The sequence below is a fragment of the Antedon mediterranea genome, chromosome 11 (genome assembly GCF_964355755.1).
Source record: "Antedon mediterranea chromosome 11, ecAntMedi1.1, whole genome shotgun sequence".
Classification (NCBI taxonomy): Eukaryota; Metazoa; Echinodermata; class Crinoidea; order Comatulida; family Antedonidae; genus Antedon; species Antedon mediterranea.
The window spans coordinates 21578862-21601316 of record NC_092680.1 but is presented as its reverse complement, the minus strand read 5'-3'; the positions used below and the strand labels follow the sequence as shown (position 1 = coordinate 21601316).

Here is a 22455-nt window from a genome sequence, read left to right as displayed (position 1 = left end):
CCTTGATGTTATCGCGTCTAATAATAAAATATTTTGTTGTTGATAAGCCAATTTTTCAGCCTTGATTTTACATTTTGAACGAAAGTATTTATTTGTTGATAAGCCCAATTTTTCAGTCTTAATAATGACCCTTCCACAGTGCATTTTACATGATATTGACCGAGGGTTTTTACGCCTCTATAGCCACTGATCAATACCACAATTAATGTACTTTTTTAAATGAATATTGAAATGTTTCAACATACCCAATTAAAAAAAAACGGTCCGTTTTCGAGTTCAATCTTTTAGAGAGGTTGGAGTTTCATTTTGAACGAAAGTATTTATTTGATTGATAAGCCAAATTTCTAGTCCTAATGATTTGAGATTCAACGGGTTTTGCTTTCAATTGTATAATAACAGCCACATGTTAAGGAATATGAATCTCTTTATGATTTTAATATGGTTCGAAATGATATTACACAACAACGATTAGGCAGCAACTGTGCAAGAGTCCAACTAATAAAATGAAAACGGAATGATCAATTAATTGAACATTTACAGCATAAAGCCCATACACTAGGACGATAACGATCGACGATAAATAGACAAATGTGCAATTTTAATACATAACCCAAAAGAAATATAAACAATTCCTTTGATGAAAATTATATTTTCACACGTCCAATCAAATGACGTCATGATTAGTAAGACCAATAATATCGTGACAATACAGCGATTTTATTGTTTTTATTTATCATGACGTCATTTGATTGGAATTTGAAAAACATTATTTTTATCAAAGGCAGCATAAATGATTATCCTATAGGTCTAGAACGAAAACCTTTCTAATTTCTTTTGGTTTATGTAAAAAAAATGCATGCTATATATTTATCATCCGTCGTTATCGTCATAGTGTAATTGGGCCTTTATACAAAAAAAAATAAATTGATTACGAAGTTACATGTCATTTTCACCTATCACCAAAAAACTAACCTTTTCAACACTAATTAATTGTTACGAAGCCAATTTATATTATATATTTCATTAAAACTGAACTTTACGGTAAATGAAGAGTAAGTATCAGTTAATATGAATAATATAACTAGTAGGTCTATGAAGTTGCGTCCAGACACAGAACTGTGACATTACTATCATAAATGTTCAAACCACTTATAAAACCTTTTTTTAAAGAAAATATAATTGTGTTAGGAGAAGGCTAATAAACAAATAGATAATGTACAAACCTTTTTCTGGATTAATTAATGGAGCAGGCGTTCCTAATAATCTGCTGCTGCTACCTAGACTGATTGTTCACCTTCTGACGATAATTGATTGGACCCCCCGGGCATCTGATAACCAACAAAAAATTTACCAGGACTGTTTCAATGATTTAATATCTGACGGCGTATTATTATAACATTGGCCTAGATTGACAGTCAAAAGAAAGTTATTGTAAATACCTCCCTTTATGTTGACAGAGCCAAAATAAAGTTTTGACCATTATCGAATGATTATTTGACAGTGATTTATTATAATACCGGCCTGGTTGACAGCAAAAACGAAGTTATTATTTATTGAACAAGATTTTACAGATTTCCGTCTACATCTCAATAATACTGTATTATCAGCAAAGGCTTTCATATAGACTCTCTTCTCCCAGACGTTTTTTGGGTCCAGCAGCTACCTATAAATTATAGTCGAGTTTCCAAATTCACAAAACTGTCAGCCTTAGATACTAAAGCTACCGCTATGAAACAGCTTATTAATGAATGTGTCCTCCTGGGACATAGCTGGCTAGAGCCGCGGCGCGAAAATAGGGCGTTGGCGCGGATTCTGATTGGAGCATTAAACAATGATATGAATATGACATGACGGACAAAGGTTACGTTTAAAATCAATTCCGGCATTTTGTATGGCGCGCCGCTAGAGCTTAATACTTCTGATGATATCGGTCGCGTTTGAAATCGGTCGTGTTTTATTGCGATCGCGCTATTTTGCATCGGGCGAAATATACATTTTCGTCGTTTATAGATTTAGATTCAATTCAATTCAATTCAAGGAACATTTATTCACGTCCAAAAGACAAAAGTAACAAAAACAAAATGGCAAGTGATAAAACAAGAAAATGGACGAAGGCAAATCCCAAAAAGATTACAATCTTGTGACGGGATTGCCTTTACAAAATATTTAAATTAAGAGAAGAAAAAAAAAAAAATATAAATAAAGAAAATAAATTTTTAAACAATAAAGAAATACAAAATATATATAAAACCAGTAGATAAAAGTTGGAATAAAAAATAAAAAAAGAACAGAAAAAAGTACAGCTGCATGGCATATAGCGAATATGATGACAATTGAATAATAAAGATAGCAAGTCACGGAACATGGAAACAACGACCATATCAAACAGATCGATCAGTAATGAGACAAGAGGTAATTTTTTATGTTATTATTGAATGAATAGCGGTTAGCAGCACAGGAAATTGAGGGGGGTAAATTGTTAAACAATAGAGGTCCAGAATATCTAATGCTATGTTGAAAATAATTGGTGTTATGGTTAGGGATATATATGTTATTTCTTGTTCTAGTATAATATTTATGAACGGTATTATTAGGAGCGAAAAGGTCGTTAAGATGGCAAGGGAGAAGTGAGTGAGTGGCCAAAAAAACAAAGACACCTTGCTGGGATAGGTTAATGTCCGAGAGTTTGAGAAGATTGAGTTTGGAGAATAAGTGGGAGGAATGTGACAGTGGATGAGCGCCAGATAATATTTTGTAGGAGCTAAATTATTTATTTTCCGTGTATATATTTTTTATCTGGTTAATAAAGGAATATTTATTTATCAATAATTAAATTGTGTGTGTTTTTTACAGTTTTGGGAAAGATGTGTGTCTTTTAAAATGGTCATTTCTAAACATCCTATGTTATATTATTAGGCATATATGTACTCTAATTAATATATTTTTACAGAGATTATGTCTTTTTTTTTTATTATGCAACAAATTATATAAAAAAAAACAAATATTAAAAAAAAACAATAATGTTTACAATGTATTACAATAAAAACAATCAATCAATTAATTAGTCAGTTAATTAGTTTACGACGTGTGCTCCCGTAATAAAATGTGTGCGTGTGCGTGGATGATTCGGAAGCGCATTAAGTTCTACGCGAATCATTTCGCGCGCAACATTTTGATGCATGCATTGTTTGTATTATTATTTATACGCGTCATAAACGCATTATAATAGTTAAGCAGCAGATCAAGCAAACGGCTTCGGCGGTGATATCTCTTGTCATTTAAAATCAGACAATTAGGACCTAAAAAATACAATCATGGGAGGCTTTGACGCTACAGGATTTGTTAAAGACTTACTGGCTGGTGGTTGCGCAGCAGCAATATCAAAGACAGCAGTAGCACCAATCGAACGTGTTAAGTTACTTCTTCAGGTAGGCTAGCCCTAGGCTTCTCTGCTTTTTTCTTCTACCTACAGCAACTTTTAAGTTACTTTTGTTTTGGTTATTGTGTTTCTTTTTATCTTTTTTTTGCAAATGTTGCTTTGCCTAGGCCTGCCTCCTAGGCCCTATGCCTGCTAGCTAGCCTAGCCTAGGCCTTGCCTAATAATTCTTTTTATCCTTTTTATTTTTAATAGCTAGAGGCTAATCTAGGCCTCCTAGGCCTAGGCCTAGTTAGGGGCCTAGGCTTAGGCCCATAACAGTTTTATAATCATACTTTATTCTGTTGATTGTACAGGTCCAGGCCGTCTCAAAACAGATCAAGCCCGAAGACCAATATAAAGGTATATTGGACTGCTTTAAGCGCGTCACCAAAGAGCAAGGATTTACGTCATTATGGCGTGGGAACTTGGCCAACGTCATCCGATATTTCCCAACTCAGGCTCTTAACTTTGCCTTTAAAGACAAGTACAAGCGGATATTCTTGGGTGGGGTCGACAAGAACACACAATTCGCGCGGTATTTTATGGGTAATCTTGCTTCTGGAGGTGCAGCTGGTGCAACGTCACTTTGCTTCGTTTACCCGTTGGATTTCGCCAGAACACGTCTTGCCGCTGATGTTGGAAAGGCAGGAGGTGGACGTGAATTTAAAGGACTTGGAGATTGTCTGACAAAGATAGCAAAATCCGATGGTATTCTTGGTCTGTATCGGGGATTCGGTGTGTCCGTCCAAGGTATCATCATCTACCGTGCAGCCTACTTCGGCACTTACGACACCGTTAAAGGTATGCTGCCAGATCCGAAGAACACACCGATCGTCGTGTCTTGGATGATAGCTCAAGTGGTGACCACTGGCGCTGGTATCTTGTCTTATCCGTTCGATACAGTACGTCGACGTATGATGATGCAGAGTGGTCGCAAAGACGTCATCTACAAGGGAACTCTTGACTGCTGGGCCAAGATCCTCAAGACCGAAGGTAGTGGGGCCTTCTTCAAAGGTGCGTTCTCAAACGTATTGAGGGGAACTGGCGGAGCATTAGTCTTGGTTCTCTACGACGAAATTAAGAAGCTTTTGTAATTTCTGCTACAGCTTATATAATAACTATTTTAGCATAACTTTACCAACGCACAACATAAATATTTTGTTTTATTTTGAAATGTGCTCAGATCATTGTACAACATTAAAATGCTATAGTTGTAAATAAATTTATGACATCGGAAAACATGTGTTGGTTATTATTTGAAGGCGGCCTACAACTTTAAAAGGTAGTGTCGGAATTGTGACCTAAATGTATAATACGGTCCCCTGGCCCACCTCTCTATAGACCCATTGCTGAAGATGAGACAAACGAGTTAATTACCAATAATAACCAATATTTCTAGGTAATACAATTTTATAATTTAGTCGTTAAAAATCCTGCTATATTAATATTATTTATTTATTAATATTTTATTTATTTATTTATTCAATTTAAAAAACAGATATATAAAAGACCTGTGCTAGATGTTGAATCCAAAACAGACAAAAAAATATAATGATGATTATTACAAACAAAAATAATATTGCATAACAAAATGTGAGACAAAGCCATGGTTGTCCGTTGTTCGTCGTATTCCCTTTCCTTTGTTTAAATCTTTACATATTTCCTTTGTCTTCCCGTATTTTCCTTCACCACCCGAGCCCTAACAATAACTCTCTACACGCGAAACATTACAATTTCTCATATTAATATTTCTATCGCTCTGAAAACGTTGAGTTTTTCTGTTGTTTGCCAGCGCGTATCGCACATGTAGCGTACTTAACTTATAGTCTGCGACTGATGATTGAAAGAAATAACCAATCACTGATAAGGGTTTTATCTCGATTGACCAATCGGAGTGTTTCTTTGACTGCTTACGGTCGAGTTCAATGACTGAACAAAGAACAACAAAGCCAGTGGCGGGAGATTGGGACACGCTTTGTGGTAAAATCCTTTTTTATTACGAATGGTGGCCACATGTTTTTGTTGTGTAATCAGAAGAAACGTGGGTTATCCCCAGCCTTGTCTACGACTTCTTTGTAACCACATGGAACTTTATATCAAGGAATATTAATTGTTTATTTACATGTTTCTTCTTACAATTTTGGTACCTTGGAATGAATGGAATGGAATATATAAACATTAGTGGATAAAATAATTTAAATACATGGTTTTGGTGACGAGTTCAGTGTTTGTTGTTTGGCCGCAAAAAACAATTGAATGTTGGGTGACAATAATATACTTATACGACATTTTTGTCATCAATTGTTATAGAAGTTAATTATACACCATCTTTACAAACAGAATGAAGGCTAGGTGAGTATATTTTGTATTGAAATGAAACGAAAAAAAAGAAGCAAGGCTGCCACTGCCAGGCCAGCACTAGGCAGGTTGACTGTTCTTTTATCCTCCCACTTCCCCGGAGGAAGGCTGCTTCCGGATCCGGTGCCCTGAGCAACCTGGCACTTCCTGGTTACTTTGGAATCAAGTGGGCTTAGTTAGACAAGACTTAATTTGATTTTCTATTTCAGTTTTCAAGGCATGTTGCCGAATTTCGTCGAATTTATATTTATAAGGGGACTGGGCCACTTGTTGTTATACTACTACTAGTCTAGTGGTTATTAATATTATTATTAAAATTATTTACAATAAATAAATAGTTTGATGGTATTTTTTGTATTGGTTGCTATTTTTCAGTAGTATGCTCAGTACTACAAAACTGTTATTCCCATTAAAATGGGTATGAAAAAACATAATTTTGAGATGTGGCTTGATTACTAGTTATATTAATCATGAAAATAGAATATTATAATTCTCTCCATATAGTGCAATATAGCGTTTATTATCGGTAGGTCTCACACATCCTGCATGCCTACCGCCTAAATCTAAATTGTTTCTAGGTATCTGCTGATGGTCATCCTTACATACATGATAGGAACTCCCTAATGTTTGCCAATCTACATACTTCTCACGATCATCACCATAAATATGTACATATGTTACATTAAGATATTTAAGTACAAACTTAAGTATCAGCAAAAAAAGTGGAGGAAGATTAATAGGATTATATTCCCCTTCTCATCCATCTCTATTTCAAAAAATACAAAAAAACGTTTATAAATATTATTTTGTTTACTGATAAATTTGTTTTTTTTTGGGAATTAATTGTAGGCAAGGGGTAGAAAGCTAGGAATGAAGTCACAAAAGAATGAAAAAAAAACATTCTTTTTATTAGTTCAATGTCTTTATTTTAGTTAATTAACATTTTAATAAGAAACTTGTAATGTTTACAAAGGGATTTCCTAACTGCGTAGTGTGTAACCCCTACATACTGGTCATTGTTTCCATGGCGAAGACTTATCCTTTTGTCTAGCATTGCTCGGAGCACTTGGGTCTTTGTTTGCTCGATGGTCTGATAAAAATGATGGCTATTGTTCTCCAGTGATAGAAACCAAAATAGATAATTTGATTGTTTCAGATTTATTTTTTCATTCGTATTGTTGACGTATGGTGTTTTTTAATGTTTGATTTTTTAGTTTAGTTTAATATTCATTTAAAAATGTTGAAGACTGTAACATTTTTTTGGGATATTATTATTATTTGTTTTAATTTAACGATATATTGTCTCCCTGTTTTTACATTATCTGATATGGTTTTTTTATATAATATTTTAAATTCTAAATATGACTGTTCATTAATTTCACTATTTAGTTTAAATGTTCCTGGTCGTACACGAAATAGACATTTATTGAATATTCCTTTTAGCCGTGTCGACTGTACTAAGAGGGGACTTTTTCATAGACTACCTTATACATTTAATAATCTAAATAGCAATCATATCGATATTTTTAATGATAGACTTGGTTATTTTAAGAGGACGATTATGTGTTCACTTCTTGAACAGCCTGCATAACCTGTTTGATTAATTGAAATTGTTTATGGCATGCCGATCTATGTTATATATATATTATATATTTTATCTGTATTTTATTGTTAACCGTTTTTGATGTTGTATTTTATGTTTCAAACCTGTTAGTGGCGGTATTTATCGCTGTTGGTTTTGATAAAATAAAATAAAATAAAATTATTTTGTTGGATATGCCAAAGTCACAATACCATTATTTACCTAAAAAACTGTAATTTATAGGAAAAAATAGTAAAAATAGTCCTTTTGTCTGTAAGTATCAGATAATAGGTTCTTGGTTAAATTTAACTATTTATTTTGTCTTTTAAAAGTGAAATCATTCTTTTTTTGTTTGTTTTTTCCTGTGGAAGGCAATAACATTAAAACTTTTCCTATTCCAATTCCGGTTTTATAAAATTCATCATGAAAAATAAATATTTAATATTTATTTTTATGATTTTGGGAGACAATACCATCTTTAAAGTTATATCCCGCCCCCAAAACATAGAAAAAATAAAGATGTATGTGTATAAAACCAAACTTTGAATTTGTAGTTTTGATTATTTTTATTAACTTTTTAAAAATAAAAAAAAAACATTTAAAAAATGATGATTTCGCTTATAAAGAACACAAAATAAACTGCTAAATTTAACCGCAAGCCTGTTGAAATTCAATTTGAGATAAAAACGTTTTTATCAGATAAAGATAATTTTTTTCTATCTATTTTTTTGGGTAAAAGTAAAAGTGGTCGGGTTGAAATCAACTGCTAGGATTAATACTTATTTCATGTTTGCATGTTTGGGTACTGCAGCATTTATTAGGTAAGATAACAACTCACCCCCCCCCCCCCCCTCGCATCGTCTACCTCCTTCCTCTTTTTCCTATAGCTTCATAATATTGTACATATTTATAAATAGATTATAATATTCAAGACGTTACTGCTTCAAATCAATCACTTTCATAGAGGGCAGCAAACAGTATTTAAACAATAATTGACACGAAATATTTAAAAGAATATTTTTACAACTTGTTATACTACCCTATGACCAATTATAATCTCATGCTAGAATATTATCCCACTCCTTGTAGGACAGATTCAGACAAGGGTCTCCTTATAAAAGCTTGCTTATTTCGAGTTTTTCTTTTTCATAACTTTTGATGATGTTGTACATAAACCTAAGTTTTATAGAATACACATTGATTTAGAATGAATTATTGATTAATTTATTGAATGATTGATTGATTGATTGAATATATTTCAGCCAAATTTCATAGCCAGACATCTTGAGGTACTATGTGGTCATAAGCAGTATACAGTATGTACTTGTTCTTTTTAACTGTACCACTTTAACAACATTTGTACTAAAGTGTGAAAAAGAATAAATATTTTCTCACCCCATTTACATAAACACACTCTAAAACATGCATTCTGAAGCCACTATCTTTTAACATTTCATTTCATTTATTTTGTCTCAGATATAAAAAACAAAAAACAAACAATAGAGAGAGACAGGATTTCCAAAATCGAACTAAATCATGTGGGTCTCCAAGTCTGAATCAACACTCATAAACCTAATAACAACAGTAAGACTTACTTAATAATATCCATGACTTAATTACATTTATTATGCCACCTATGACACAAGAAGAATTGCCTACTACTACTACTACTCTAATAATAAGCTCATTAATCAAATCATGCATATTCATGAGCATGCCATTATATTAAAATCCTTTTGTCTTTGGCGATGTAAGGTGCAAATTGCTCGTCAGATATGGGCGATGATCGTGGATTTGATTACAATCATTTTCTGTGTATTTTGGTGAGTTTTATTTTAAATATGTATATTGAAATTTTACAACCGTATTATTATAATTATTTTATGTGTGAAAGGTATTATAAGGAGTTAATTTAATATGCAGTTTAACTTTATTCTGTTCTATTATTTGAATACTTTGTTTATTCAAATCAGATAATATTGTTATTGTTCTTAGACATAAAAATTAATAATAATAGTCCGTTCTTATATAGCGCATATAAGCAGGCTCTTACTGCGCTTTACATCAAAAATAAAAGCAGGAAATGATAAATTAATGAAAAGCTTGTTGGAAAAGGAAAGTCTTGTAATGTATATGTAAAGGGAGGAATAACCTGCGACTTGCAGCCTACTGGGCTGAATTGCCTACAGGTGTGGACGACACATACCACAACTTTTAATGTAATAATGTAAGGTAATATGTTTTTTTGTAATTTAATTTCAATTGTTGTAATGTAATTTTTAATGCAAGCAATGGAATTTCCAGCAATGGATGAGAATAAAGTATGAATCTATGAATCTAATCTATGAATCATCTCCCCAAAGAAGAGTCCCTTTGTGTCAAGTGCTGCCACCAAACGCTGCCTGTTCGTCTGTCACAGAGGCTGAATAGACCAGTAAGCAATTCGGTAGAGCCCCTATCAGAACCAGGTAAACTAGTGTTGCCTTATTCTTTGTGTCTCCTCAATAGGGGTTGGTGATCTTACAACCTATTGTGTATATCAATACAATAAAGCCCCTATCAAAAGGACATCTAAAGAGGGACTGTACTACCCCTCGTTCCACGAGAAAATGTTCCCCTAATAAAACAAATTCTAATCTAACACTTTATTAAGAATTGATGCATACATAAAAGATTATTTAATCATTATGTTTTATACTCGATTATTTTATTGTATTTTTCAAACACTAAAAGCCGTGACATTTTTAACTTTGTGTCGGTACAGAATAGTAGACAGTGGATAGTAGGTCTATCTTTTTTTTGTCACCACTTTTAGTTTAATTTCAAATTCCGGATTATTTCTGAAATTTCTTTGGAAGTTTTTGAATTTGAAGTGAGCCACCTATTGGTGTTAATATTGTATTTTTTTCCGAATAATGTACTTGGTGGTTTGTATACCTTATAAGTGTAACAAATAAATTAAAAATGTATAGCTCCCTCAATTGGTTAATTCTGTGTAGTGGTCCTCCTCAACCTCTGTTGTTGTGGACAGACAAATGACAATGCCGGTTGGTTGCAGCTTGACCTTTAAGGGGAGATGAAAGCTGATAATAACTTAAAAAAGGACCCGAGTTCGAGGCCGACTCGCTCCTAGTTCTGGTGGTGGAACAAGTCTTCTCGGATAAGGACTATAAACCGTAGGTCCAGTGTATACAGTTATAACCTGTGTGCACTTTAAAGAACCCAGTTCATTATTCGAAAAGAGTAGGGGGTTACCCCGGTGAACTGGTTCACAAAATAGCCCCTGTATCAGGGGGATTACCACCTATCTGATAGGACAGTGATTAATTCACTATTGGTAATCCTTGGCCACATTGCCTAAAGACATAAAATAAAATAAAAAATAAAAAAAGACCCTCTATTTTCCACTAAATTTATTGGGTTTTCCTGTGCTATAGCGATCATGAAAATACATTTTAACAGGTCTTACCTATTAAGCTAGATTTACACTCAAAATTAACTAAATGTTATTTTCTAAATAAGACTTTTCTACTATGGTTGATTGTCTTGATTGTTTGTTGCATGAACACTCATAATGAAAAAAAACAAAATGTCACTCTGATGGCGTAATATTCTAGTAGTGAGCCCTCTATTGTCGGTTATAATTTTATTGCATTTGGCAATTCATAATAGACTAAAGAATACTTAAATTAAACTATTGTATTTTTTTTGACATGGTATGATAATTAAAATAAATACTTAACTCAAAGTTAAATCAAAATGTTTATAATTTAATAACTTTAACTTGTCTACATCCATGCAGCGTATGCAAATAAAATAATATTAGAATAATAATTTTAGAGTTATTATTTTAAGTGATAAGTGGTAAATGTTTAAATGTAGTGTCTAATGATAATTATTAATATATATAATATTCATATAAAAAACATAGAAATAAGTATACGTGTGCTTGTCTGTAAATAACTGAGATTAAGTACAGTATATTACTATGGCCTTTTATCACAAAAAACAAACACGCCTGATTTATGAATAATTAACAAGTGAGCCCCCTATACTTCAAAATTAGAAAATGATTCTAAAGTTTAAAATTGTTTATGGTGGCGCTGTATCGTATTTCAATAAATTATTTTAAAAAAATTCATAAACTAATAATTTTAACAAATTCTGCATGTTATTGTCTTACTAAACTTAAGTTAAGAAACAAATATTTTATGTATTAAAATAGTCATAAACTGTACACACAGACAAATTCAAACAACCACTTGCTTTTGATATAAAAAATGTTATAGTTTTATGTTAAATGCTATATAACATTTAAAAGGTGTTTTGTATGTTATTTATGTTAAATGCTATTAACAGTATTTAGTGGTACTTTTAATAAGCAGACACTATAATCACATATTGTAAGAAATAAAAGTTGATTATAAAATAAAAAAAAAATGATTGAAAAAGAAAGGTATTAGAACATATTCTTCTTTTATATAAAAATGATAATTTATCTTTAATTTATCTTTAATTTATCTTTGTGAAAAGGTTGTATTGTGACTGTAGGCTATGAATGATTCCCTTTCCTACTTTTAGCAGGCGCTTCCTATCACTTATACACAAATTTATAAATTGCTAGAGATGTTCATTAAGAAATTAAAATATTTGCCTCCTTTCAGTTATTTGTGATTCACTTTACAGAGAGGTTATCATTTGTCCTTATTTGTACATGAATATAAATTAAAAAAAAAAAAGAAGATTTTTTACAGGGACAGTTATATAAATCATAACTTTTTTGCTTGTAAATAATGCGTGATTTCAACCTTTGATCCCAGCCTTAATGGATTCTGTAAGCATGTGCAAATATAAGCACATGCTTTGCTTGCGATGTGCTCATGCTTTGCTTGCGATGTGCTCATGCTTTGCTTGCGATGTGCTCATGCTTTGCTTGCGATGTGCTCATGCTTTGCTTGCGATGTGCTCATGCTTTGCTTGCGATGTGCTCATGCTTTGCTTGCGATGTGCTCATGCTTATTAAAATGCAATTATTCCAAACCACATTGAAACATTCTAGATAGTTTTTCTAACCAATTTATTTAAAAATTATTTTTATGTTTAAAACATGTTGGTTTCTTTGTAACTTTAATATAATATAATTTCATCTTTACAAAATTGAAAGATAAAGATATAGTTCTTCTTCTTACTTAATTGGATTCCTCAATTCCTATCGATCCTAATCAGGGACGGATTTAAGCAGGGTCTAAAATTTAACAGCCATGTCTTTTTAAAATAAAATAATTGTCATTTTTATTTTTCTGCAACTTGACGAATCGTTTTTATCATTTATGAAATATTTATCCCCCGCCCCCTAATAATCAGCATAATCTGAATTGTATTTATGTGAATTGTTTTTATAATTTTTATTTGTTATTAGTTCTTCCAATCATTTTAATCTGGCATATTATTATCGTGATGATAATATCACTGTTACATTCATTATAAAATACACACCGAGAAAAACACATGTGAAGTGATTCGGTTTGCTTCATTTTTTATCAGTTTGCTTGTCGGTGGGACGACGTGTATGCTGTATCCTCATTAATATTCTTCTAAAGTATTAAAAAAGACTGTTAAAGTCATTAAAAAGTCACTTAATATTTAACACTATAATCACGCATTCTGTTAAATATTGTAGATTCGTTAAAATTCAATGGCAAACATAAAAAATGGAAAAATTAAAAAAAAATGTTCTGATCATGTTTATATTTTATAATTTTGAATTTACCAACATAGTTTTCTTTCATCTTATTTCAACATTGGAATCTGATCTTAAGCTAGTGTTTAGGTGGTTACCAGAGTTTAGGTGGTTACCAATATAATTATCTTGTCTTGTTTTTCATTCATTTTTGTGCTAAAATATATTTAAAAATAATTACACAATATGATAAGGTTATTAAGATTTTTTTAAATGTGAAAATGTTATTTTTTTACATAATTTTAAGGTAAGTACAATTAAATTTGAATCGGAAAAATAGTTTGTGAATAAAGTGATGATTTGTTGGTAACATAAATTATTAAAAATAAAAATTATATTAGCAAACTATATTTTTTTAGAACATGGAAAAACCAACATACGTTTCCACTTATTTATATTTGAAATTGTTTCTAATTAAATGAAAATAATTTTTAAAAGTAAAAATAAAATGTTATTGGAAAAATGAAAATAATTCTTCATCAATGAACTAAATTGCAACATGGTAAATATAATATTTTGGTTTACTGGAATTTTTAATCAATATAAGTGTAAGCTCATTTCTTTTTCATCTATTTTGTCTGAAATGAGATAATTCCCCGTCTCTTGCTATCTGGAGTAATGGTGGTTTGCTAATCTTGCATCATGTAGTTTGAAGCCAAAAAACAAACCGGAGACAAAGCAGAATTTTGCCAGCAGATGGTCCGATGTAAGTGCATTAATTTATCCATCCATCTAACTCATTACCATTACAATGGAAAAAGTATTACAAGCACACAAGAGGGAGTAAGCATACACACACAGACAGGCAGTCATACGCACTCACAGTCACGTTATAAGCCTTCTTATAAAGATCCCATCAATTATTTTATGCGCTCACTCAGGCACGACTGTCAGCTGCCCTACCAAAGCTATCTAACTTGATTAAGAAAAACAAGAGCAGTCGTCGGCGATAACCCAGCAAGAGTTTTGACTGGCTACTATTTTTAGAATCTGGTTGCTAACTTTTAGAATATCAATGCGTCGTAAATTAGTTGGTCCTGTCAATTCAAATCATTTGAATGGAACATGTTTATGAATATATTAATACAACTTTTATTCGATAATTTTTTCAACCAATTGTATGCAAATTAGTAAAATCATTTTCATAAATATAGACATAATGCAGAAATAATAATTTTTACTTTGATGATAATTTTTTTTCTCTATTATCTTTTCAATTTGGTTTTTATTTTCAACCATATAATATATGGCTAATTCAACCATATTTCAACCATATTTCAGTGTTGAGGGTGATAATTGGTATTTTGATATACACCTTCAACATAACCCTCACCTTCAATATATAGTGTAACTTTTATACAATAAAATGTCTAGACTTTAATATCAAGATGGTTATACTTTATCTTATCATTTAAAGCCCCATTCCCTACGTTTTTTAGATCTAATTTAAGATCACAAACTATATTTAATGTAAAAATAATACTATATGGTCCTATTGCGATAACTTTTTTCGTCTTTAAACGGTTAAAAATGTGAAAAATAAATCGATTTTAATAATTATAGCGGCCCGCTATAAATCCCAAAATGCATTGCGCGCGGATTGATATTGTTGTTTTTCACCTGTAATTCGCCCACTTTTCGATCGATCGTGAAGCCAAAACAAATGGAAGACTCCTAACTTTTCAGCGAAAATACCGGGTTTCCCCCAATTTGTATCAACGGAGTCTGGCAAAAATAGAAAGATAATTAATGCAGCAACTATACAACGTCAGGCTAGGTATATAGCTAGCGTACGATGTTCGTACGTTACCGATGTTTACCAGCTAGGCCTACAAAACTAAGCCTAGCTAGGCTAGGCCTGAGACCGTCCACGAGAGGTCGATCGCCGCGAGCTACTTAGGTAGTGCATTGTTTCTCACTTTTTATCATAATTTACCATAAAACGTACATTTAAGACAAGGAAAGACATGGTTTAATGTTTTTAAAGTGATATATATGTATTATTTTCCAAAAAACGTCCAAAATTGCAGGGAAGGGGTCTTTAATATTCCTTTTATACCTAAATATTGCAATATTCTTAAATTATAAAAATGTCATCACTCGTATACTTTTTTTTTCCAAAAGTATATATTTTTAAAATTAATCATTCAATGTTATTTTAATCTTTTTTTTGGCGTTAGGAAGTTGCCTTCTTTTTACTCTACTTATTACTTTAACTTATTCATGTAGCCAAACTTAAACACTTGTTAGAATAGAAGAGTATTTTTGATTATCATTTGTATTTCTTTCTTTAACAACTGATAAATATTATCAAAGAAAGAACAAAGTACAACAATTATAGTAATAAGTATAATCAATTTCTTATTACACCAAAATAGAATATTAGACATCATAAAAAGAACATTTTTATAAAATATATTTAAATATAATACAATTTAAAATTATTTAATTCAATATAATCAACTCAGTTTTTGTTGTTTTACTGTATTTTCATAATTTCTTTCTAATATCAATTTGTAAGATTTTACATTAAAACAACCTAAAGCTAAAATAATTGGCTTTAAAAGTTTAACCTTGCTTTAGTTTTTTTCTTTCATTCTAAATACTAATTTTGTACTTAAGTGAGATCGTTAAGTTCAACCCAAATTGTCTAATTAGTTTGCAAAATAAAAATCAATAATTGTCCAAAGTTGCTGTCAACAAACTCATAATACAGCAAGGTTATTCCAATCTTGGTCTTCAATCTTGTTAATATTGCTGGCTACTTTTCTGCGTTAAAAGCCAGAACTTGTTTCTGTAGTTAGAGCCCCAGGCGGGCTAGAACTTCTTCATTCTCATGCAAAACAGGCCATTAATTTAGTCAGGGTCGCACACGCGTTCATCAATATGGATTGTTTTATATGTCGTGTGCCGGTATGACGCTTGCTATTAATATGCAAATTCAAAAGATAATACATTGGTATTGTAAAGATTTTGTTCTCTTCTCTCTCTCTCAAGTAAATACTTTCTCTCACTGGCGCGTAGCCTCAGGGGATTAGAATGGAGACTACGTTTTTGATTAGATCTAAATCATGATTTTGTTCGCTCTTTCACGTAATTTGAGATGAAAATAAAAGCTGGTAAAGAAACGTGAAACTGGATTTATTCCCGGGTCCGTATCCTTATTAGGATACCTGCCTAATTAGAAGCTTCTTTATTAATTTCATATCATTTTACATCATTAATTATCTTTGTAGACTATTTACTAAAAACAACTTTTCACTAGAGAAAAAAACCTAAAAAAAAAGTTAGGTTTGCCCAACCTGCTTGGTTACTACTACATGGAGTTTCCTCCATGATTAAATTAATTCTTGTTTTAACTTTTGTTTTTAACTTTAAAATAAAAACATTTTAATGAAATTATTGTAATTTTTTACTATAATTTCACTTAATTATCTGTTTTAAATGTTAATATTCAGTATGAGGGATATCTGGCTAATTTAAGTTTACAGCAATGCATTGTTCTTACTGTAGGTTGCCCTTGTCCAGCAGTTTTCTTTTTTATACGTTGTATTGTATTGTGTGTTAATGTTATTTTATTTGATAGTATGCTGGTGGAACAATACAAACAAAAACAAAACAAAAGATACATACTGGAGAATAAACAATGAAACCATTTTCAAAATATAGATTAATCATTTTACAAATTATTCATGGATTTTAATTACATGTAATCTCATTCAGTTTCATAAGAATCAATTTTCTCGAATCTTTTTATTGCGTCTTATTTTCAAACACATTTTATGTGAAGTTTAAATCTTTATTCGGTTAATAGTATAATGTAAAGAAAGTAAATCTTAAATTGCTATTGCTAAAAAGAAAAGTAATCTCCAACTTAGAAATTGATTTAATTTGTTTTATTTTTCTGAAATTTTTTTCACATTAAAATATGACTGAATGTTCTACGAACATTGTTAAATGGAAAATCAATCTTTTTTTTTTGCTAAATTAAAATAGACATGCAACGAAGTAATAATAATTGATGATATAACATTGATTATCAATATGTAGATAAATGTGCTGTCAAATCTATTCCACCTCTGCATATTTTAAACCAAGTGGATGAAAATTAATTTTAATAAAACATTCTAAAGTTGAGAAATCTTAAAGTGACATCTGGTTTTATTAAAAAAGGTTTTTTTGGATTTCAGTCGCGAATTTAAAATTATTTTATCCCGTTGTAATTTAGGAATGTGTTTGTGTTTAGAAATTTAAACATACTTTATTAATTAAGATATATTATATAATTAGTAATCAAGTTTGTGTGGAATAGGTCATTTTTAATGTAAAAAAATTTAAATTAAAAATTGCTTGAGACCATATTATTTTCTCAAATTATCCCAAATTTTATGATCATTCAATCAAAAGGCAAGGATATTCTTTTAATAAGTACCATTTTCATGTTTATCATCATACTTTTTATTAAGTTTAATATTTGTTTTTTTCATTTTGGTTTAACTAAATGTAGGAATATTATGATTAACTCATTGACAAATTCATTTCAGTTGTGAGCCAATTTAAGTCCTTTGATTGTGAACAAGTTTATTTGTGTTAATACACGCCATTCCCTGAGAAATGTAAATAAAAAACTCATCTATTTCTTTCACTCGGTCGACTTCGTTAAAACGTGAATGAAACGTAAAGATCATGTTTCAATTGGTTGGTATCTACCGCGGCGTTCGGTTCACAAGAATCAATGCAACCTTTAAACGCATCAATATTTTATAACTAAACCAGAGCCGGTAACTATTGCTGTTGTCAGCAAATTTGCTATTGACCAACATTTGATGTGTTCAATATACGTGAATCATTACACCATTCAACGAGTAAATATTTAGACGATTGATCTATTAGCTTGTAGCCTAGTCGATGAGCATCCAATCAGAATGCTTCATATAGAATTCTGTTTATATCGATACTTTGAATAAGATTAATTATCATTGTACCACAAAGCTGAGTCGCTGAGAATCAAATTACATGTAAGGCGGCCCTCTGCCGCTTTTGTCTTCAACAAACAAGAAATGCTCTGAAAAATGATTATATTTAATATAATAATTTGATTATTTTTCTCCATTTGGTGGAAATTTAGAAAAACAAGGATCAGGCATTTTAAATATAGTCTTTTCACAATAAAAAGAATTTAACAAACTGTGTTCAGTCTTAGCTGCTAACCTGGATAAACTGACATAGGCCTTTAACTGACATATGCAGTCCTTTAACTTACATAGGCCTACCTTTAACTGACATAGGCCTTTAACTGACATAGGCCTTTAACTGACATAGGCCTTTAACTGACATAGGCCTTTAACTGACATAGGCCTTTAACTCAAAAAGCAATAAAAATGTTATTTAGTTATAGTTACGCTCTCTCCTCAGAAAGGCCACTGTGTGTCAGTTTATCTGTGTATTGTATTGAGCAAAATAAACAATGGGCTTATGACATTAGTCTTTAGGTTAAAGACAATAATATCTAGTTGAATTATATATTTAAACACTTAGATACACTTAGTCTATATCGTGCCTAGCTTACCTGTATAAACCGACAATAGCCCGTGCTCTCCAGAGGGAGGGCTTAGATACGAAAGTGAAAAGTTCCTAGAACACCCCTGCATTATAATGGACCCGTCCGCAACCACACCCTCATGTGGGAACGTACCAACGTACCACCGTCATCATTTTCTTTCGTAACGTGATAGCGTTACGTCGTATGATACCAAGTGTTAGGATTGTACACTGTACATACTATACAAAGAGTTCTATTACGCTGATTACTAGTTGACTTGGCCAGGATATTGAGTGTATTCCCACGGCCTGTTGCAGTACCAGCAGTTGATATTGTTCATATATCGTTGATCCGTTTTAAGTCGGGGTCTTCCTTAGATATAAGGAAGATTAAAAAGGAGAAAACAACACCCACTTCGTTGGATTTTAGGCCGGAACGGCCACGCTACCGGAAGACAAAGGAAAAGCAATTTGCATTGCCACCTGGACTGCCTCAGCTGAGGCGTGGACGCACTGTTGCGTGAAACAACAACAAAGCCGTGGTCAGGTTGTATTGTTCTTTATCTTGCTAGGTTGCGTTCTGTGCCCGGATATGCCTAAGTCTGAATGTTGGCAATGCAGGGGCCAGCGTGCGACAGTCAAGTGGGACCGCCACTTGCTGTGCATTCACTGCCGCACCTGTAGCCAGGAGTCGCCGTGCGACGTTTTTTTTTTGTACGTTGGACGGCTTCGCGGTTCCGGACGTCCATTGGGGCGTGCGCGGGTGGTAGACCCCGCACCCGTGGAGGTTCAGGTGGAGCCCCCGGCCCCGCTAGTAGAAGAGACCGCGCGCTTGCAACGGCCGCTGCGCCTCCACCGCAGAGTGGTACGCAGGACGATGGTTTGTTCCCACCCGTACTGGAGGCCATCGCAGCAGCGGTGCGAGCTCTACCGAGAGAGGTTGTGCCCTCGGCATCCTCGCTTAATTATCCTCCTGTGCCAGTTCTGCCTCCGCAGTACTTTCAAGGTCGAGGGACGCACCCATCGCCGGATGTCGGTGGGTACGACAGTGACAGGACCATGACCTCGCTGCCTAGTGAGGATCGCTCCGAGGTTGCACAGGGTGGAGACGGTTTGCAGGCTCTTGTCAATCGTGTGGTTCCTGCTGTACTTTCGTACATTTGAGTAGAGTACGCCTATGACGCGCCGACGCCCGCGCCGGCTTCGAAGAGGTACTCTACCTTTGGAGTGCGTGCTCCATTGAAGCGGGTCACGACTTGTCCAGTTGCGCCGCTGGATCCCGAACTTGTCGCTAGGGTAGAGGCTATAGCGAAGGAGCCTAAAACCCGTAGAGCTGCATCTCAAGATCTCGCAGCAGCCTTCCCGCTTCCGCAGGACCAGTTTTCAACGCTATATATCGGCACCACCGATCCCGGATGCAGCGAAAGAAGCGTGCGCGCGAGGATAGAGGTCTCGACGCCAACGGCAGATTTCTGTCTCCTTCGGCCGCCAGAACTGAGGAGGCGCTAATCGCGGTCGACCGTGGCGCACGCGAGACGTTACGAACGGTCTCGATGTCGGGCTACCTTCTGTCATTCCTCGCGGATCCGGACCATCCACGGCACCTTGACGCGGACGTGATCTGCTTGCTTCAGCAGTTTACGGGCCTGGTCGCGGACCAACAAGTGACAATTTCAATGACCTCGGCCGCCGTGCGGAGGGTCATTTGACCGCTTCACAACTAGCGAGTCGTTCGGTGCTGTGGATCTCTTCTACGGTAATTTCGCCGAGAAGAAAAATAAGTGGGCTCGCGAGCGAGAGGCACGTCGCGAGACGAGATCACGCAAAACGCCTCCAGCCCCACTGCCGGTGGTGCCATCGATCTCACAACCGCCGCCGTCGGTCCGTAATCAGTCTGAGGTTGGGCAGACTCCTGGGCCGTCGCGACCCCGTAATTCCCGCCCCGCTCGTGGCGGTAAGCCGGGTAGGGGAGCACGTCGGGACCGCGGTTCGCGACGTGGTGACCGCAGGTGCCGGTAACGTGCAGGCGAGGTCCGTGCCGTCCGGGGCCGGGCCAGTGGGAGGTCGTCTCCTACGGTTCGTCCGAGAGTGGGAGTAGCTGATGGTAGACAGCTGGATTTTCTCCACACTTAGCTACGGCTACCGCATAGAATTTACGAGCCCTCCAGTGTGTGGAGGTCCTCGTCCGACCACAATCCCCAAAGATCCAATAAAGCAACGAGTGCTTATGGACGGGATTGCCGCGCTGCTCCAAAAAGGAGCCGTAGTAAGGGTCGAAGAACATCATGCGGGCTCGGGCCACGAATCAACCGTATTCTTAACCAAGAAGTCCTCGGGGGACTGGCGACCAATTATAAATCTAAGACGTCTGAACAAACGATTTATTCGGCCCCGCAGGTTTCGGATGGAGACAGTCTCATCGATCCTGTTAGGGCTAAGACGAGGAGACTGGGCCGCATCGACAGATTTAAAAGATGTGTACTTTCACGTACCAATCGCAAAAGAAGACCAACGTTGGTTGCGGTTTCGAATCAACAATTGTCTTCACCAGTTCGTCGCGATGTCGTTCGGCCTATCAACGGCTCCGCGCGTGTTCACGCGCACAGTTTGAGCGCTCGGTGCGTTCTTTCACAAGCACGGCATTCGCATATTCATGTATCTAGACGACTGGTTAATCGTGGCTCAGTCCAAGGACCGGCTGGTGAGCAGTCTCAATTGCGTCCTTCTCGTAACGGAACGCGTAGGGTTCATAGTGAACCGGGAAAAGTCGTGCCTGGTGCCGACTCAGCATCCCATGTATCTCGGAGCGCAGATAGATCTCGTGTCGGGCAGAGTGTGCCCCTCACAGAAACGAGTAACCTAAGCCCTTGCTGCTATACAAGGCCTGATTACCGCTTCCGCTCCGACAGCATACGACTGGCTGAGAACGCTAGGTTTCCTAGCCAGCTTTGTAGTTCTAGTTCCGTTTTGTCGGCTACGGATGCAGCCGCTGTAGTTCATCTGTTAGCCTTCTACCGGCCAGGTTCAGACTCATTAGACAAGTGGTCCCGATGTCGGCGTTCATTGTAACGCACCTCCAATGGTGGCTAACGGACGGCCGATTGTTAGTGGGCAGATCAATTCAGAGATCAATTCCGGACACCCGAATAGAAACGGACGCGTCCGAAGCGGGTTGGGGCGGTTGCTCCAACCAGAGTCACGTCTCCGGCGTTTGGAGTGCCGAGGAGGCGTTAGCCCACATCAATCTCTTAGAACTTTGGGCAGTAGACCGAACGTTGAAAGCGCTACTTCCAAACATAAAAAATTCACACGTCCATGTCTGCTCGGACAACACAACCGTGGTCGCGTACATCAACCGACAAGGAGGCACGGAGTCTCCGACTCTTTGCTACCACACATGGACGCTCATGCACTGGTGCATCGCGCACAGAATAACGCTGACTGCATCGCATATTCCGGGCAGCCAGAATGAGTCGCGGACACGCTGTCCCGACTCGCTTTACGCCCGACCGAATGGCGTCTGTTGCCGAGCATAGCCACTCAAATATTCGACCACTTCGGACGGCCGCACATAGATAGACCTGTTTGCGACGTCAGAGAACACGCAGCTCCCGACATTCTGCAGTCGATTCCGGGATGCACGTGCGTGGGCGGTGGATGCCCTGTCCATGTCATGGGACGGTTTATGGGCGTACGCGTTCCCGCCGATATCGATCATACCAATAGTTCTGACTCACATTCAGCGCTTCCGATGCCGAGTTCTGTTGATCGCACCGTTCTGGCCTCGTCAAGCGTGGTATCCGCTTCTTGCCAGTC

At 35.3% G+C, this 22455-nt stretch overlaps 1 protein-coding gene and 1 long non-coding RNA gene across 3 annotated transcripts in view; both read left to right on the top strand.

Moving 5' to 3' along the window:
- The first annotated feature begins 2235 nt into the window (after positions 1-2235).
- LOC140063039 (uncharacterized) overlaps positions 2236-22455 on the top strand; it is an 89113-nt gene continuing 68893 nt past the window's right edge. The window contains exon 1 of one of the 2 annotated variants that reach the window (XR_011847568.1): positions 2236-2412. This is a non-coding gene — a long non-coding RNA (uncharacterized lncRNA). Of the gene's footprint in view, positions 2413-5715; positions 5771-22455 lie in introns of those variants that run through there. The other variant, XR_011847569.1, reaches the window with a different exon arrangement.
- LOC140062228 (ADP,ATP carrier protein-like) lies at positions 3197-4651 on the top strand. The gene is made up of 2 exons (XM_072108339.1): positions 3197-3428; positions 3733-4651. Exons 1-2 carry the CDS (start codon positions 3315-3317, stop codon positions 4510-4512), a joined length of 894 nt encoding a protein of 297 aa, XP_071964440.1. The 5' UTR covers positions 3197-3314; the 3' UTR covers positions 4513-4651.

Bases quoted from the DNA above. Each gene is read 5' to 3' on its own strand.
- LOC140062228 (XM_072108339.1), top strand. From the start codon at position 3,315: ATGGGAGGCTTTGACGCTACAGGATTTGTTAAAGACTTACTGGCTGGT. The intron at 3,429-3,732 runs GTAGGCTAGCCC...TTGATTGTACAG, and splicing joins GTGTTAAGTTACTTCTTCAG to GTCCAGGCCGTCTCAAAACA.